The sequence below is a fragment of the Macaca nemestrina genome, chromosome 3 (assembly GCF_043159975.1).
Source record: "Macaca nemestrina isolate mMacNem1 chromosome 3, mMacNem.hap1, whole genome shotgun sequence".
In the NCBI taxonomy this organism is placed as follows: Eukaryota; Metazoa; Chordata; class Mammalia; order Primates; family Cercopithecidae; genus Macaca; species Macaca nemestrina.
In genome coordinates, this window is record NC_092127.1 from 128585238 (window position 1) to 128605744 (window position 20507).

General features: G+C 33.1%; 1 protein-coding gene across 7 annotated transcripts in view; it reads right to left on the minus strand.

The window, feature by feature from the left end:
* The window catches only part of LOC105463593 (EPH receptor A5), a 349905-nt gene that overhangs the window by 258861 nt on the left and 70537 nt on the right, over nt 1–20507 (minus strand). For all 7 annotated transcript variants that reach the window (XM_011710796.3, XM_011710794.3, XM_011710795.3 and 4 more), the window contains exon 3: nt 16270–16933. In XM_011710796.3, coding sequence (XP_011709098.1) covers nt 16270–16933 — 664 coding nt within the window. The remainder of the gene's footprint in view (nt 1–16269; nt 16934–20507) is intronic.

The window sequence follows — 20507 nt, forward strand, 5'->3', positions numbered from 1 at the left end:
ATGATTGCTTAGAATAGTGTGTGATATATAGACTTTGCTATAAACAAATTGAATGAATTTATGTTACAGAAAATTTATAAGGGAGGAGAAAAAAAGCAGATTAAAACAGCGTGTAAGTAGAAGAAATCAAAACAACACAAAATAAAGTAACTTTAGAAAAAAGTAGTAAGAATTGAAGAAAAGAAAAAAAATCAGAAACAACCAGGTTTTAAATCTTACCTAGGAGTTGAAACTCAGAGGTTTTCAGGATCCAACACTACCGTTTTAATTGACCTTAAGAGCTAAAGTAGTTAGTGCTTTTGAGAGTTGAAACAGGATATGTTAACTTTATTAGTAGACAAGCTGAAATGGCAGGATACAAATAAAACAACATCTTTTTGTTTCCAAGAACAAAGCAAGAAGACTTATTTAGGAAAAACAAAACAAAATTAAACAAAACAAGAAAATCTGAAGATTATTGGAGATTACAGTTACATTTAGCTGTGTATTTCTATATAGAGAAAACATGAAACTGCTGTTGTAATCAGTGCTTATAAATCTATGAGCTCTAAGAAGCATTTTAAATGATGAAATAGAAACAATTTACACAAAAGAAAGAAAAGGAGCATATATTTTTCTACAGCAGTATGGACATTTACTCCTTTTCAAGACTTATTATAAAATTAGTAATATTTATAATATAAAACTGGAAAAAAATACCTGCAGCTTTACTTGTTTTCTAGATCAAATACACTGAGAAATACAAAAGTAATCATTTTTGGAATGTCTTCTAAAAATAAAGAAAAAAAGGAAAATAGGAGAAAAGGAAAATGAGGGAAAGAAATAAGGAAGAGGAAGAGAGAGAGCACACTTAGGGAAATTGGATTTGCAGTGAAATTCTCCTTAATTATTGAATTATTTAATTAAATAAGTAATGAGAAAGTCTCAGTAAATATTAACAGCATTTGATTGCATATATGTTATTTTGAATAATATGAAACCATCTTTTCTACTTCAAATTGATCATATATTAGCAATCTCTTAACTATACTCAATTTAATAAAACTTTCCCCACTAAAATTTAGTCACATATTCAAGTTACGCAATAATTAGATAATCTTCAGTCCATTGTGATTTATTTTCGTATTACTGATGCCATATATAAATATACATAGTCATATGAGTAGAATTAGTTCTTTTTATATCTTCTTTTCATACAATTATTAGCAAATAGTTGTCTTTGATTTTGATTTTTCAAAACAGGTAGCAGTTATTATTTTTCTTCATGTCAGTGCTACAATACTCTATATACTTGCCCTTTTACTATACATTTCTTCACCTGTCATTGTAGTAATTAAGCTTACCTACTTTTTAAATTAAAAACTAATATGTGTTATATTCTAAAATGTTAGAAATCCCAGTGAGTTTTTTTTTTTTTTTTTTCCTTCAAAGCTAAAGCTGTATTTGAAGCTAACTACTAACTCAGGGTTCTTGGAAATCATATGTAATCTACATTAACCTCATTTATTTCCAATTATAGAATAAAAACAACAGTATATATCTGGTAAAGTTATTGTGAGGATTAAATTCTTTTCTACAGACCTGGCATGCAGCTGGGTGAGATAATGCATGGATGTGAATTTTCTTTTTTCCAAAACAGTTCTGTTGTATCCATTAGAACACAAGGACATTTGTCTTCATTATCATCATGATGGATTCATTTAGATCAATCATCAGAGAAGTAGCAATTATTTTCATTGTACTATTTTGCTTATAAAGATATTTTTTTTATTTCTGCTTTTGCTTTTAATTGTCTTTGTTTTGTTTTGTGTTCTGCTTCTTTTCAACTTCCCACCATCAAGAATGACAGGAAAACACTTCAAACTGAAAGTCTCCTCCAGTCAGAAACCTTGTACCTGCTAAATGTGTAATTTCAGAGTTGGTGGGGAAATGAAGAATCCTTTAGCTTCTTTATTGTGGAAACGAAAAATCTAAAGATCCAACTAGGTCCATGAGGTACAAAGGATGCTCCCACCTCAGAATCCTGACAAAGTCTCCTCCCTTATTTCATACAGTACAGTTTTGTTTTACTGCTTCCATACCATACCTCCAAACAAAACAAAAACAACAAACAAAACAAAACTTGAATACAAATGACAATTAATACTCCAAAGGCCAAAACATGTTTAAAAAAAATCCTGTACTATTTACAGGAGCAGACAAGTAACACAAAGCAGCTTATGTGTCCGAGAATGTACAAACCAAAAGTTCAGAAATGGATTGAGAACTTTTAACCCATGGACACGATCTCTCCCTCAACTACAACATGTATGTTGAGCTTATGCCAAAAGGTGCCCTGACCCCCATCTGGATGTTCCCATAGGAAATATGTTAAAAAGTCTAGTTCGGTTCCTGACTATTCATAGAGCCTAATTATAGGGCCTCTATTGTCTCAGATAAGAGCTTCAGAATCCTAGACGTTCTTATGCATTCTTTGCTTTGCTCACTCAGTCTTGCTTTGCTTATTTGTTCCATCTTCCTGCTACTACATTTTCTTCCTTTCTAGCTACTTTTCCTTTTCCTCAGTCTGAGGTCTGAAAATAGGATCCGAATCTCTCTTCTGTAACGACAACTCTGGTGGCTCCTGTGTCTTTCTGGGGTGCCGCCCTCTCATGTGCACTCTAGTGCAGCTCCTACAAACAATGGATTAAGCTTACAGGTGATCTAAGTTGAGGTGACATCATTAAATGAATTTCAAATGCATTTTATTGCAGAACATGTAGTAAAAAGGTAGACTTTGAAACAAACACACTGGGTTCAAATGTCAATTTGCCACTTTCTAGTTTTAGTTTGTGTGATCTTAGTAAAATTAACCTTCTGAGTTTTCAGCTGCCCCTGAAACGGTGGCTCGCAGGATGTTGTCAAGCTTAAAAGAGTGAATATGAATAAAACATTTAACAGTACAGGCACATAGCAGCTTTTTGCAAATGTGTCAACCCTTCTTGTTTTACCATTCCAGTTAAAATATCCTGACAATTCTGATATTCAGAATCTTAGATCTTATTTCTTGGTATCGCTATTATTTCTAGTATATTATTGCTTTTTACACTGCACTTGAAAGTCAAACTATTCCCTTTGGCCTACTTTTGTATTTTCTAGGAACAAGCTCCTTTTCCCCTCAGCTTTCGTTCCATTCCCTGTAAGTGCTGATGAAAATAACTATGCTCTCCTGAGGTCTGCTCAGGGGAACACTCTGGCTGGTCTTTCCCTTGATGATGACAGGTTGCCCTCGGCTAAGACTTTCCCCTTCATCAGATTTTTACCAGAAGTTAGATTTTTCACCCAATTCTGTGCTTCCTGAATGCTTAATTTCTTATACCCTTAGTTCCTGATCAAGGCGTTTTATTTATAGTCTCTCTATTCCTGTAACATATATTCAATCATTAACAACATGCCTGGTTGGTCTGGTTTATTTCTCTTTCAAATTGAAATGAAAATGTTCACACTTGCACTGATACCAACAACTCTTAGAAAGCTTCTAAGTCTTTAAAGGGTTTGCCATGAGTAGCTGGCCTGGTTGGACACTACCACAGTACCAGGTTGAGCGTGCTCCTATCTTCCAGTGCTCCAATGGCCAGGGTGGTGGCAGCAATATCAACAAATGCTACTACAAAAACAAAAACAGAAGCAAACAAAAGACCCCACCACATTATCTAGGATTATCTCTCATTGAAATTTGAAATTGCTTTAAACTTTTAATCTAACTAGCAAGTATTGAGGATTTTCTTTGTGCCAAGTACTAAGCTTTATGAGCCTCCAATATTTAAAATCTAATCCAGGTTTTGAAATCATAATCAGTATGTTTATTGTGGGAGACAGTGTAAACATTTTTTAGCATGAATTGGTTTCTAACATTATGTACTGAGAGCAATAACCATTCAGGGCCTGGTAATGAAGTATGAAAGAAATCCAACTAAAACTTGATTTCTTTCAGTGTTATTTGGTTAAACTGCTAACAGACTTTTTTTTCACCTTTGTTCATAATAGTATTCTGGATTTAAATTCATTTTCACCTGAATAAAGACTGAAGCTCCCCCCAAATTTAACTACATTATTCTATTGCTACTGGTCTGTGTGGGCCTTGAGGAGCACAACCTGACTTAAATGGGCTCTATTATTACTGTTTAGGTTCCCTCCCCACCTCCCTCTCCAACCACTGACTGTGCCAAAGAAAGCCACTGCTGTCACAAAACAAGGAGTCTTCACTGTTGTGACATTTCATTTATCTGGGCAGCAACATTCTTGAAAGGCGACTTGCCTAGCTCTAAGTGAAGTATGGAAGACAATCAAATGCAGTTAAACAAACCGGTGTTGACATATTAAATCATGCTTGAACCAAGAGAGCAAACACAGATGACACACAGAACCTTCTAAAGAGAATTTAAAATAAATAAGTAATACAGGTCAGTCTCGTTCTAAAAAAAAGAAGCTTTTAGCATTGGATAATATTGGGAATAGGTGAATATTTAAAAATCATTCACAGGACAAAGTAATTATGTTGCTTTCAGATTGTGAGGCATAAAAGTAGTGTGGGAAAAGGAAGCCTAAGGGTAACATGGGAAACTCTGGTGAAATCACATCACATGACTTTTCCAACCCACAGAATGGAAAATAAAACTTTGATAGTCTCATTTTTTTAAATTTTATTTTAGATATGTTCTAATGGAATCCTTTCAAAATACTTTGAATTCATCAGAGGAAAAGCTCTTATGCATATGGAGTAGTGTATTACGATTCTCTTTTACAATCACACAGCAGGAAATTTCCAGCATTCATTCTCCACGTCTGATTCCTGCTAACAATTCCATCAAAGAAATGGAGTTATCCATCAGTCAAATTATCATTTGCTCTAATTGTTACTTCCTCCAAACTGTGGTTCTTCTTTCTTTCCTTACCTTTTCTTTTATAAACTACACCTTTACAGTGCTCAAATGAGCATGATATCTTCAAGCTCAGTAAAGATGAAAGCATATCAACAAATCACTTTGGTTCTTATAGATGAAACACTACTGGTCAGCCGTAAATGCAGACAAAGCATTTAAGCACCAAAGAGAATCAAATATTTAAAGATAAGATGTGATCTACACGCATGACAAGAAATAATAAAGGATATAAAAGCATTTTCATGTAATAAAACCAGTTATGAGATCATGTATAGCTTAGAATTCACTTTTTTACTGTTATTGCGAATTACACACTTCCTAAAAAGAACTATGCCAGGGTTGGTAATTCCATGCTTTCCTGACTTATAATAATTGTCACGTCTTTCTAGACTAAGAGATGAGTTAAATTTAAAGGCAATAATTGCACAATTTCAGTAAAAGGCATACTTTTCTATGAGTAGCATAAATTGGAGAGAGAGACAGAGATACAAATTAAGCTACACTTGCTATTAGTTAGATAGTTTTCTATGCAACCCTTTATAGTGGGTAAGTAGATTTCTCAAGGTTAATCCATCCAGGGGGTACATTAAATAAATCTATAGAGGTAAAGCACAAAATATTTAACATATTAATCCTAGATATGGACCTAGGAAGTAGCAGTACTTTTTATTCAGGTTTATCATTGATTCAATATACAATTAAAACTACAAATCAATCATTGTGATGGAGTGTGGTTTTACACTGTACAAAGTCAAAAAGTAAAACAAAGAGTCTGAAGTAAAATATATTATTTTAAGGCTAAAATTAAAATATGGTAGTTGTGTGATATCAGACAGGTTAATCCCTTCTCCAACTTCCCACTCGAGACCTCATTTTCCTTATTAGCTTACTGACCTTCATAAAATTTTCAACTCATATGTTACATTTTTATTAAGGTAATGAAGCAAGTTGTGCTAAAAAAGTAAATATATTATTATCCTGTCTAAAATAAAAGTTTTCCTTTTTCCACATGGAAGGATCATTGTGTTGCACTTACGTTTTGTAATGAAGAGATTACGAAATAGACCAATATTTATGTCTGTATTATATCTTCATTTTTAGTACTATGAAGAAATATGATTAATCTTATTGCAGTAACTAGTATTAACACCTCTAAATTCATGCCTTTTGTTTTCTTTATACAGATGACATGAATTAATTATAATTACTGAGTTGACTGGTGAAATCAAATTTAACTTTATCATATCATTTAGGAGTCTTTATGCTAAAACTATTTTTAAAAAATAGTTTTCTGTTCCCAAGTTTCACTCATATCTTTATTTCATATTCCTTTCTCAAAGATTCAAAGAAAAGACTTTGCCTGAATTCATTTCAATTTTATTTTTTTTAGAAAAGCTTCAGAGATTGTGATCAGAAAAGATGAAAAAAAAAGTAAGGACGGAGAGGGAATTGTTTTTCCTAAATCATGTAAATCACTTTAATTCTAACGTTACTTACAGAAGGAGGAAAAGAAAAATCACAGCTTTTCTTCTGTTCATTACAATGTTAAAATGACAATGCTTATTAACAAAGGAAAGTTACTTTACTTGCCAAATTTTTCAGACAGCCTAACTAATATGTTTTCAGATATTAACTATTTAGTAAAATAACATGAGTTTTGAGTAAAACTTAAATGTATCTTTGGAAAACATAAACATTCTTCATTTTTTGCCTAATAAAAAACTGTGAATTTAGTATTGAGGGGGTCAAGTAATTTCACAAATTTTATCTTCCTATCAGTCCACAGTAATTTTTTTTTAATTAAACATTTTGTATTTGGCATGGTATACCTGGGGAGCTATAAAATTTAGAGTTTGTGAGTTCTCAGGAGGCATTCAGTACCAACCATGTGAAGGTCTAAGAAAACCTGAAAATGCTTCAGGTACAAGCACCAAAAAAAATCCTGAACTAAGTATAACAGTTTTAGGTTCCTGTTATGTTTCGTTTTAACACAAATTCCATTAAAACTAATAAATTAAAAATGTCGGCAATGGCAATCCACACAGGGCAGAAACAAAGGGAAGCCAAAGCCTGGAGCCGTGAGTGCCAGAGCATATCCTAGGCGGCCCTGCAAGCTCAGTGGCATGAGGCAGGCTCTGGGAAACAAGACAACTTGAATTTTAATGTCCCAGAATCCAAGAGAAAAGGCCATAGCCTTGTACCAAGTGGGGAGACCTCCAGAAAATCTGAAACTTTGAAAAGCTGGCTACATCTTTAAGAGGACTCTGAGTCAAAAAATAAAAACAAAAAAAATAAATAAAAGAAAGAAAGAAAAAAGAAAAGAAGAAAGGAAAAGAAAAGAAAAGAAAAGAAAAGAAAAGAAAAGAAAAGAAAAGAGAAGAAAAGTGCCCATGTGCACAAGGAAAGCACAAAGAGGCTGTTATCTGATAACCTTCAAATGGGAAGAAGAAAGCACAACCTTCCTTCAAGAATCAAAATCAGTGGCCTTCCCCGGGTGAGGTTTTGGGGTGCAAATTCATATTAGTCACCAAAAGCCAAACACACATGAATTTCAAATGTTACAACACATGTCAACCCTGGTTTCATGTAATAATCAACTAAGAAACATTTTTAAAAATATTGAACCTCTGGCTAGCACCATACCCTGATATCAGAATTTCTCCTTGGTATGGTCAACAACAATGAGGTTTAAAATGATTGTGTTGCACTTTAAATGTTGAGCACAGAAGAATTAGATAAAATTTGGTCCCCATAATGTACTTCAGTAAGAGGAAATGCTAAATCATGTGAGAAACCCCTCTAGGTCAGTAAGAAAAAGACAAGCATCCCAAAAGGGAGCAAAATAAACAAACAGCTAATTTATAAATTGAACTCATTAGAATATGGATGCATCTCTACTTTTTTCTCTACTTTTCTGTTGTTTGACTTTTCCTCTAATTGGCTAAATATTGCCTATTTATGATAATGGGATAGAGAAATGATAGTAAATACGTAACTCTTAAGTCATAATGCAGTTATCAGAAGGAAGTGTTATTAGTTCTAATACTATCAAAAATTAAATAATTACCATATATATGATAAAATATATTAAGGAACATTTTGAGGGGGAAATAAACATTTAACTAATGCACAATGGCTCTAAAAACATTGATACTGTACTATTATTACATATATACAAGGGATTAAGATAAATAAATTACTGTTCTTGACCTTATATACTAACATGGTCCTAATTTATCTGTACCTAAGTGTCCCAATCTGTGAAATAAAAAAGAAAAACACATTCACTGCAAAAGTGCTTCTTAAACTTGAGTGTACATAAAAATCACCAAGGAATGTGCTAAAATGTAGATTCAGATTTGACATTCTAGGGTAAGGCTGAGATTCTTCCTTTCTAAAAAATTCCCAGGTGATGTCAATGCTGCCGGTCCATCTACCATTTCTAAATAGGCAGACATTACTTGAAGCTACATGAACACTTTACAGGTGAAGATTATAACATTTAATATTTCACAGAGGAAGAAAGCAGGACTCAATCTGGTTTTGTAACTTGACCACAGTTACGTATTTACCAAATGCTAGAGTGAGATTTGAGCTGAGGCCGGCATCACTTTTAAGTCCTATGCCGTTAATCTGCTATGCACACAAATACTTCCTGATGCTTTCAGAGATCAATTGTAATGTTTGGAGTCTATTGAATGATTTTATGCAAGTGTTGGCTACTTTGTTTCTTATAATTTGCATTCATTTTTTTGAACTATTAGTTCTCAAGAATTTGAGAACTGATACTGAAATATTTGCTAAATCACACTCTGAGTTTTCACCATCGAATTTCTCTGTACACACTTTTCCCAAGAGAGCGGTTCTGTTTTATGTTATCAGACTTTATGTAAGTTCTTTTGCTGGTATCTGAATAACAAGAAAATAAGCAAACAATAAAACAAAGAGACTATTTTTTGGTGTCCTGGAACATTTAAATGTTGTGAATTTTAAATATATAAAGCTTTTTGTGAGGTCTTTATCATTAAAATCTTTTCCTGATAGTTATCATTTTATAAAAATGCATTATAATAAAAGGAGCTTATCCAGTGCATATTATTTTAATAAATGTTTATTATTAAGAGGTGTTTACACAAGTATGAGACATTTCAACATAAAATGTAATCATTAATTCTCCATCCATATAACCATGATGAAACTCAAGTCCATTAATGTTAAGATTCATTTGCACAGTAACAATATGGAACATGTCATCATCATATAAAACATCCTAAAAACCTGCCCAAAGTGAAATTTACAAAGTAGTTATTACTGTTACTGTAAATATGAGGTATAGCATTTGCCTGTTACATTTATTCTAAACTAAAAATATATACAACCTCAAGACTTTCACTAGTATAATTTATTTTATGAGTGAGAAAGTAGGAGTGCAAACCAGATTTAAAAGTTTGACCAGAAAGAAATCACAAGGTTTTTGGTGGTTCTATGTCTTTTCTTTCATTGCCAAGTCCCCGTATTTGTCCATCCACATGTAGCAGAAGAGTCACTAGTCATTAACCATTGTCAAACCAATGAAACGAGGTCTTTAAGAAAAAAAAATGGGTTTTATACTTTCAACGGGTATAATAATTTACAAATAATCATCCACCAACACCACGCATAAATAAACTGGATTGCTTCATGTTTGATATGCATGCATTTGACCCTAGATATTTATTAGGAGTTTTCTGTCTTTAAGATAATAATAAATGTGTAAAAACATCATATTTTAGCTGGTAAGTTCAGGAATCATCAGGTTTTCTACTTCTCAGATTTTAATAAGCAAATACATTTTTGAAAGTGTAATTTTAGAAAGAAATGATAAATACATAAAATTAATGTATTAAAATAGATTTCTGCATTGGAAGCTCCATCTGTTAGCTGCACTGTTTCCCATACTTTTCACAGTTTTTTTCCCCCTCATTTCTAGGTTAAATGCCACCATTTCAGAAAACAAAACAAAACATTTTCTTATTTCCCTATCTAAAATACCACACTTCACCCACACCGCTATTAGAAAATTTCATAAATTTTAACTGTAGATGTGAGTCTATATGCATGTTTGTATGCATATATGTCAGCATTCCTAGGATACAGGAATTGTAAAGGCTGGATAGAGTGCCTACTATAATAACAACTTATAGAATGAGTGATAATGTCTACCCAGATAGCAAATTTTTCAGTTTTGCACTTCTAACAAAAATTTTATAAAGGAAGTTCTATAAAACTTAGATAGTTTTATTTACCCAATGGAAAAAATGTAGTATTATTATTTGATAAATTAAATTGCTCAGGAATATACTACGTACTTAGAGAAAACTAGATAATTTTATAACCTGTAGCTATACTTTATTTTATAAAGAAGACACATATGCCTATAAATACATTTTATTTTTAATGAGAGCTAAAATAAATAATCTTAATTGAATAAATATAGTGTGCTAGGTAGTGTGCCAAGTAATTTTTATATAATATCTCACAAGATTTTTACGAGCTAGTTAGAGATGAGGAAAGCAAAGAACAGAGAGATTTGGCAATTTGCATGGGGATATAGTGTTGATAGATGGAAAAGGTGGAATAAGATTCTATTCATTTTTACTCAGAATTCATGTGTTTAAACTACTAGGGTATGCTGCCTCTTACAAGCAGTATGTTTCCCACCATATTCAAATTCAATTAGTCACATTTAAACATGTACATCTCCTTCATTCTCCCAAATTTAAAGAAAAATGTTCAATTTTGCAAAGATATCCAGTCCGTAAACATATTTATAAACATATTTTGTGTTAGTAGCATGTGTGTTCATTTGGGGAGGGAAGAAGTATTTGGGTTAGTGGTTCTCCAATGGGAGTGATTTTGCCCCCAGGGAATATTTGGCAATATCTAGACACATTTTTGACTGTCAAACTGGGGAGTGGGGTGTCCTACTGCATCTAGAGGATAGAACCCAAGAAAGCTGCTAAATAGTCTACAACAAACAAGACTACATCCCCCTCCCCACCAGCAAAAATTATCTGGCCCAAAATATCAATAGCTTCAGTGTTGGAAAACCTCGATTTAGAGAAAACAAACAAACAAAAACAAACAAACAACAACAACAAAAATTGCAGAGTACTCTCTAAAATTTTATTAGAACTAATCTAAAAGTAGGCCAGGGAGCAGTTAAAATAGGGGGAAAAAAAGACTATTTGAATTATTCTCTTATGTAATGTTTGTAAGTGGGTGAAATGATTTGACTACTTAATTGTCTTGGTTGTTCCTCACCAAAGCAGAACACACACACACACACACACACACACACACACACACACACTCACCGACACATCTCACACGGGCACCGTTGATATTCTGTACTTCCATAATTGCCATCATTTGTTCAAATTTTGAAACTAAAATAGTTTCCTTTTGTTACATATAATAACATACTAAATAGAACGATAAGTTCAACCCCTTTGATGTTTTTTGGTAATGTGCCTAATTAAAAATAACTAGGCTCTCTAATGCATAATTACATGAACACCTAATATACTATATTTCCAGCCAATTTTGTTTCAATCATAAATATGCACCAGAAGTATGAATGATCAGCATTCTACTCCCCGCTGTAACTGTACTCTTTCTGAATCAAGGCTCTTTCTTGAATTGGGTATTTTCACTACATTTTCCTTGCTGTGCAATCATCTCCCAGTTGGACAATTAATAAGTACTTTTTCTCCACAGCCCTTGACGTGTAACCCTCCTTATCCTGTATTTTAGCATGTACTATATACCTTCTTCACTCTGACTGGTTTTGGCAGTGACCCACAACCTGAATCTCTTTCCTCCATTTGATATAAGTGAAACTATAATTATCTAGGGCTAATTTCAAATTACCATTTCATTCCACTAGCAACTGATGAAGATTAGTGGTCTTGCCTTGCATCTGAGTAAGTCAGCAACATAATCACAAGAGCACTCAGCAGGCAACATTTGATTCATGTGAACTCAATTACTTCTGTCAAAAACATTCGCTTCAATAAAAGGCAGAAACTTCTAAAATGTGTTTTTGCTAACCATTTTTTTACTTAAAAAAAAGTCTCACATGAGTCTTAAGGGGAAAAAATAGCATGAATTTCATCAGAAATAATAATAAATAACAAGTGGGGAAACATACTGGGATAAATGGATTTGAGACATTATTTGTTTCTGAAAATAAAAAAAAAAAGACTTCCAAGTAATAAATCTGTAGACTTAAATCGGTTTATTATAGAAAATTTAGGCATATAAGTAAGACTTACAAAAATAAATGTACACTATATTTTAAGTTCATACAATAGAAATGAGTATTTTGTTACCTCGTCAAAACCAGATTATTATGGGTGAGGTAGTCTATTTCTCTTAAAGAAAGTTAAACGAGAGGAAATTATATGAAGATGACAGATCATAAATTGCCAAATTGACCAGGACTCCAGACTCACTGCTTGGTCATCCGGATTGAGGCCATATGTTAATGAGCTGCCTAGCATTCTGAATCTTGAAAGTTTAGTTTGTAAAAGGCCGTGTGTCAACTCCATCACGTAAAGCACATATAACAAGTCACATAAGCATGATATGACAGCAAGTACTCAGTCACCTGCCAGCACAGACTAAGAAATATTAACATATGGAAATCATTGCCACAGACATATTCAAACTTTAGCTTCTCAATAATATAATTATTTTTAATTAAATTCTAATATAGTTTGGTTACTAAGAAACAATAATTAAATGTCATCATGTAACATGGCCATATTATATTTAAATATGTGATATTCTGTGCTCTGTAAAGTTCAATAAATTGTCTTCTCTAATAGTCAATATGTGAAGTACCAATCACATATGACTTAATACCTTGAATGTGAAATTTGGCCTGAGAGAACTAAGAAATGATTAAGTTAAAAGACATATCCATCAATTTTCAGACAAAGGAGATATTTTACAGATAATACAAAGGTTAAATGAATCAACACAATGTGGTATTTAACACAGAATAACACAGTATTCTTTTATACCTTTGCAATTTTTCTTTACTCTTTTGAATTAATTGTCCTTCTCTTTTGCTTTTTGACTTCTTTCTCATCCCTTAGATTAAGGAGTACACAGTCCCCTGCTATTCCTGCCATCAAGGAGTATGTAGACTAACAGGAGCAGAAAAAATAATTAAACAGATTACAAGTATGCAAATAGATGTAAAATAATAGTTCTAAATGGTTCTATGAAGGACAGATATATGAGTAAACAGTGATGCTTGATTTAGCCTTGATTGATTGGGGCATCTTCTCTGTAGAAGGGATACTGGAGCACACATCTGAAGGATTAGTGTATGTTAGATACAAGAATAATTCATGGAAGAGAACATACTCTTAAAACAACAAGTAGTGAAAATGAGCAAATTGTCTTTGAGAAACTGGAAAAAGCTAGTTTGGCTATTGCACAGGGAAGGAGAGAAAGCAAAATTTAAGATGAGTCATGAAAGATAACTGGAGCAAAACCATACAGCCTCTTAATGAAAAAGCTTTGTCTTAAAGGAGACCACTGAAGTGTATAAAGAGTGTGTGTGTGTGTGTGTGTGTGTGTGTGTGTGTGTGTGCAGAGGGGAGGTTCCAGGGGTGGGATGGGTGTAAGAAACAAATTTTTGCATTTGTTATAGGTGATATATTCATATGGTTAAAAAACCAAAACTATATATAAAGTCATTCATTAAATTTGAAAGCACAGTTTCAACAAGGTTTACCTCTATATTGAAAGGAAAAGGAAATAGAGAGAAGTAGATAATTTAAAGAGAAAGTTGACTGGTAATTTCTATAAACACTTTGTGATGGATTGGAACTGGATAGAGAGTAGGAAAGAGATGAGAAAAATGATCCCTAAATTTCTGGCTTATTTAGAAGGATGGTTCCAAATCACCAAGATCCCCACTCAGAGGTTTGAGACTAGCAGGTTAACATTGTAAAATGAGCTAGAGTCATGGTGGCATTTTATAGCACATACACACACACACACACACACACACACACTTACATGTACTTATTGTGTATACATAGAAATGTCTCAACAATATCTATGATGCTTTAGTTCTCCAAAGCAAACCCTCAAGATTTATTTATTCATTCAATGAGTCATTAAATCATATAAGTTATGTATAGAATAAACACTTGAAATTCTTCCTAGAGTGCCATCACATACCATTTGTACACAGTAAAATACCAACAGGCATTAATCATACAGATGCATGAGTGAAACATTCTCTGGGCTGTGTAGTAAACTTTTTGCATCAACTCTGCAAACCACTGCTCCTACTACCAGGGGAGGAAGATAAATGCATGAATTAAGACAGAGTCCAGTTAAGTAAAGTTTTCTACAATGAAATGTCTCCAGTTAATCCACTGTCCCTCAATTAAGGGTCTACTTTTCAATTATTAAGAGAAGAACATGAAAGGAGAAAGAAAAGATGTATGCTAACACTTGCGCTAAGACAGCATTGCATTCTGTCAGAACGCTGCTTCCCAAGACTTTTGTGACTATCACCAGCAGAATGTTTTAATCTCATCAACAATCAAAATGCATCCTCAAAAGATGGAGAGAGGGCTCTCATATTATCTGCCAATCAAAATAAAGACAAAGGTCATGGTGGTCTGAACTAAGTGATCACATATTCTCTAAAATGATAGAAACGAACAACCAAATAGAGTATGTTGGTTTGTAATACTAATAAACAAATTTTTAGAAATAATTAATAAGATTTATATTTACAATATTTTAGATAGAAATATGTTCAGTGGATTGCTTATAACTCCTGCTTTTGATCCTTTAATTAATTACATAAAACCTCACTTTAAACCAATAAGATTGCTCAAAAATAAAAAAAAACTAATATTCAAATATTTCTTTAATTCCAATCCTGAAGAAATTATGATTCATTTCCCCAATAAGCTTATGCTTATTTTAGAAACATAATTTTGATTTAACAAAACTTTCAGATGTGCTTGTGTAGATATAAAATCAAGTGTAGAAAGTTGTAGCTTGCATGGAAAAACAACAGAATTAATAGTAGATGGTATTTCAAAGATACAAAATAGAAACTGGTGCTGAAAAAGGAATTTCAAGTGAAGTACAATGTGCTTCTGGAGATAATTAATTAACCAAAGTTATCATAATTTACAGGTAATTTCCCTAGTTTTGTTTCCCTGGATCGATAATCAATCTACAGTCAAGCATCAATAAATGAGGAAGTCTGATTCATCTAATAGAGTGGACTTAGGGAAAATAAATGCACCTGAAACTACCAGGTAGGACCAAGGGGCTGCTCAGCATCCAAAGTTCCCTCAGTTAATACTCATTAACTTTCATTACCTATTTAGTACACTCACATCATGATGAAAACAAGTTCAGGATCATGAGGGCGAATAATTTAAATTAGAAAAATGCTTGCTTTCTTTCCCATAAACTGCTCTTCGCTTTGATATAAAATACTCCCTTGTTCCAGAAAGCCATTGACAAATTTCCAGTTTAAATGGCTAACTCACCACACTGTGGGCAAAATGAGGGCATTTTCAAATGAAGACAGAAGCATGCATGATCAAGTTTCAATTTAAAAGAAAAATAAAAACAGAAAAAAACAATCCCCAAGGGCAAATTGCTTTAAAATGACCTTTTGTATCGGTTTTATCTTCAAATAGTTATTTTTGTGGGGCACTGCTTATTATGCATTTAAAAATATCTGTAATTTTTAAAAAGCAAGCACGTAATTGCAATCATATGTAAACAGCACAGTACACTAATCCTCTCAGTTTACAAATGTTTTGCTGTAAAGTTCATATGGCTGAACTTTTTTTCTGAAGAATTTTTAAAAGGCAGTTAAAAACATGCCCAAACAAGTCTAATCAAAGATTTTGCATTTAAATTTGATACAGCAAATAAAGAGTAGAAGACAGGTTCATGGAGAGAAAATAGAAGTAGCAGACAATAATTATACAATGAAGATTACTAGTCCCTTGGTTTGAGTTTTTCAAAAATAAAATTTCTAAAAGCAAAGTGAATATGAAATATTACACTGCAAGTCAGACACCCTCTGAGTGTTAATTATGTATATCCAATAAAATATTACATTAAATCTTTCACGGTTGCCAGAAATTTCAAAATTCTGAAAAGAGAAAAATCAAACTTGAGAGAAATAATCTCCATAAATTAGCAAAGTAAAAGGTCATTTGCTCATAATCATTGGAGGAAATACATATACATGATCCAACTGAAGCAGACAGCCCCTGCAGATCCGGAGGCAAACTCTTACCTTGACAGGTGCCATTTTTCTCTTCATATCCTGCCTTGCACATGCATTTCCCGATGGGCACCAGCCACTCCCCTTCGGCGCTGCAGTGCATTTTGGGAGGTTCATCGGTCACGGAATGGTTGACACAGGAGCCTGACACTTCGAGCAATTGGGAAGAATCGGCTCCAGTGATGGTGTCAGGGAAGACAGCCAAGTGTCGTACCACAGAAGGGCATTTTTTATAGTATACACGCACAGAAACCAGAGCAATGCAAGCACCAACATCTTGAAAAGCAAGATAAAATCCCTTTTTGCTTAGAGGTCCTACATCTCTGACCTCTGTATTCAGTTTCATAACACGGTCACCAAGATCAAGTTCTGTAAAGCTCTCATCGGCAGCAATGGTATCAATTTTGATGTACTGGTTTTCCTTGATGTTTCTCCCATTCTGATCATCTGACTCAAAGTAATACATGTTAAAGGTTTCCTTACAGGTCCCCAGTCCTCCAGGAAGGCTGTTGCAGTCTCGCAGGGTAAATTTGAGTTCTATGAAGATTCTGGAAGCACCTTCATTGGAGATCCAACTGGTCAAAAGCCAGTTATTCTGATTCTGTTCCATCACTTTGCATACTTGGTATGTGTGGATAGGGGCATAATTTTCATCCACTTCACCAATCTCTTCCCACTGTACAATATGAAACAGAAAGATAAAAAAATTCAAAAAATAGAAAATAACCAGGAACTATAGCAAAAAATTGTAAAAGAAAACTAATTGAGATACAGAAATTTCGTATCCTCAGTATGTGGTATTTACAGAAGGAACTGGATATAAAGTATTGGGAGAAGAGAATCACAAAGTTTTTATTGTCATTTTTAAATTAAAAGTAAATTAAGAAATTATCATTCTTCGTTTCCATCATAACTCCAAGACGAACACATATGAATATGCCCCAGGGCAGGGGGGAGGAGTCACATAAAAGAAATTTAAATGTGGGTGAGGTTAACAAAATGAAGCAAAGAAAGAAAAATATGTATATTTTGAATAAAGTTCAGCATATACATAAAGAGAGTAGAAAAAATTTAAGAGGAATACAAGAAATGCAATTAAAAAAATGAAATAAGGGAAAAAAGGACCACAAATTTGAAAAAGAAGGGAGAAAAATGTAACATAAAAACATAGTAATTTATTTAAATCTGTCATGTCACAAATAACACATCAATGGAATAAAAGTTGAAAGAAAATCCATTAGTTTAAAATTAATAATAGATCTTTATTTCACTGAACCCATATATTCAGGACTCTCACAAATTGGCTAGCTAAATATTAATTCATAGATTCATCTACATATACAAACATCGAGACAGATATGAAAGAAAGATTAAAAATTACAGATTAAGAATATGGATAACCTTGTCATTTTAAATAAAACTAACTTCTTGTGATATGTTGGGACCCCATTAATTCTTTCTTACCGAGGCATTATTTTATCCACAGTGGCCTTAAGAGTTCTGAAGATTTACAGGATGTAAAAAAAAAAAAAATTAAGTACAATTTACATAGCTTCCAAAATATTATTTGGCCAAAGAAGAGTTCTAAACCTATCTCTTTCCTAGTAAAATACTCCAGTTTTGAGAATCTCGATGTACCATAACCATTTCCTGAACAGTACAGAGCCAAATTTTTATTTTTCAATAAAGATGTAATTATAATTTAAGGAATTTCTGAAACCTGTAAAAAATTTGTGTGTACAAAAACGATATCTAATTTTAAATCTTTAAATACCACTGAAACACAAAGTACAATGAAACCATACTGACTTTCAAAAAAATCCAGAATGTGTGATTTCAGACATTAAGTATTGTAGATTAAAAAAAAAAAACTATATAGACACTCATTTCTTAGACGTGAAATTAAATATAGCATTATTTCTTGATTCTGTTCTAAAGGCAAAGATGTGAAAAATGCAGAGGCACAAAGGACGCAAATAAATCTTATACATCAGATGGCTCCTCTTGAAATCTAGCTGCCACATCAGACAGACATAAGCAAAAGGTGCTAATGAGGTAAAACTGTTGAGCTCCTTAAATTCATAAGAGAGAGACATGAAGATTTTATCTTGCCAAACAATTTCCATATTATGTTATTACCTAAAGACTCAGTTCTTTCACTCAATTTCATTTTTGTCCTCTCTCAAAATGTATATAAACTCTACTTAGCTCCTGATTTTCTAAACCAGCTTTCTATTGCAGCACTCCATCATTAAACTACTTACATTTTATTTCCAATGTGATTTAAGTATCAATCTCTTTATATTATAAATGGCACCAAATATTATGATCAATATTTCATACAAAAGAATATGTCAATGAATCAAATAAAATGGTAAGAAGTATCAATTTACTGTAACAAGATTAACTAAATATATATTTTTTGAATTAGTAAAATGAAAGATAATATCAAAAATCTCTTCTCTATAAAAAGAAAATAAAAATGCTACCTTATTTCTGTTTTAAATGTTTGTTTTATGATAATCTTCCAATACAAAACACACATATATATGTGTATATATTTGTGTGTGTGTGTGTGTGTGTGTGTGTATATATATTTTGTCTTGAATCACTTATTGATGACCTATTTCTGGACAATATATTCTAGTAGGATCCTCCTAGCAAGTAAAAGCAAGCAGAATAACAGGATCTTTCAAGATGATAAGCCAAGCAATTCAGCCTTTGTCTGTACAAAGTCCAGGGTACCACAAATATTATTAAAAATGCAAGCCAAGCAACACTTGACAAGACAGCTTAATAGTTACTGCTTCAGGTGATAATTTCGAAGTATGTGCATAAGCATCTTGCTTCTCTGAATATTCTCAATTAAGAAGAGGGAAATTATAATTTTCTTTGAATTCAGAAACTGTCATGGTGAGATTTTATTTATTTTTCTTTTCAAGTACCCAAAATATAAATGATGGCTCACATTTTACATTTCTCGTGAGCAAATAGAATGAGTTTAATTTAAATAATTATGGCCATAAGTCATTCAAAGAATCACACGAGTAATATATCCATCTCTAATATCTGCTGTCATTGAGACACATATACTAAGAAATGGACAGAAATATTTTATTTATTTTAGGCTGGCTATTTGAAATAAAACTTTGAATTTTTCTAAGCTTTCTTTACCCTTTAATATGAAGAGAATATCTTGCTGTCCTCAGCAAAAATCAAGTATAAAAAAAAAACAAGAGGATGAAGAGAAAGAAGTAACACTCACCAAGAACTTTAGAATGTGGCAGATGTATTCCTAGACACTTTTACAAATGTCATGTACAGGATATTACAGTAACTTAATAAAAGGCACTGATAGGAATCAATATTTTCTGCTCATTTTTCTTGGATTTTCCATGACTTCATGATTTAATAAAAATATTTGCTGATCCTTTGATTACTGGAAGTGGTGAGCCTGGACATTTTGGAAGCATGGATTGCTGAATGCGATATGATGGCTGTAGCTCTGCTCCTTAGGTCTAGCAGTTATTCAACGCCATCCCCTGAGCCCATGCATTTCTCTATGTTTATTTCCTCCTTATTGCCCACTCTTTCCCGTTAAGAATAAACAACTGGTTACACAGCTTGGGTTCACTTGATTTATCTCCCAGATTCCTAGGGTTACTCCTTTTCCCTCAGGGCTCTGAAAATTCCACTTCAGTTGCATTCTAAACCCATTGCTGGCCAGGCATCTCACATCAGCCACATTCATCAGAGAAGGGTCAGGGGAGGAAAGAACTTACTTTCATAACCATATGTGTATCATGGAGTTACAAATTTTTCCTACCCAAGCCGTTAGGAACTAGTTTCTTCCCACCTGCCTCTCATTGCTCCCTTGGCCTTCTGGTATCAAGCTCCTACTGCTTCCTACTCTGTTGGCATTGCTCTCATTTCCAGACCTCCATTTTTTTCGTGAAGAACTTGAAAATACTGACTCATGACACATGGGCTGGACCAGAAATCCCTCTTACATTATGTCCCCAAATTCACAGTAGAAAGCATCATGTGAATGAAGACAATTTTAACCTTTCAAGTTATTAGGGGTGCCCATTATCTAGTTCTGTTTTCATGATTATGTTTCTATTTATCTTGATTCTATATCGAGAGTCACTACTGAGGCTAAGATGCAGTGGTAAGAAGGTTTGGAGTAGACACCTGAAAAAAAATGCCGTTGTATTGGTCTTGTATAGAAGAAAAATACAAGCCTGAAG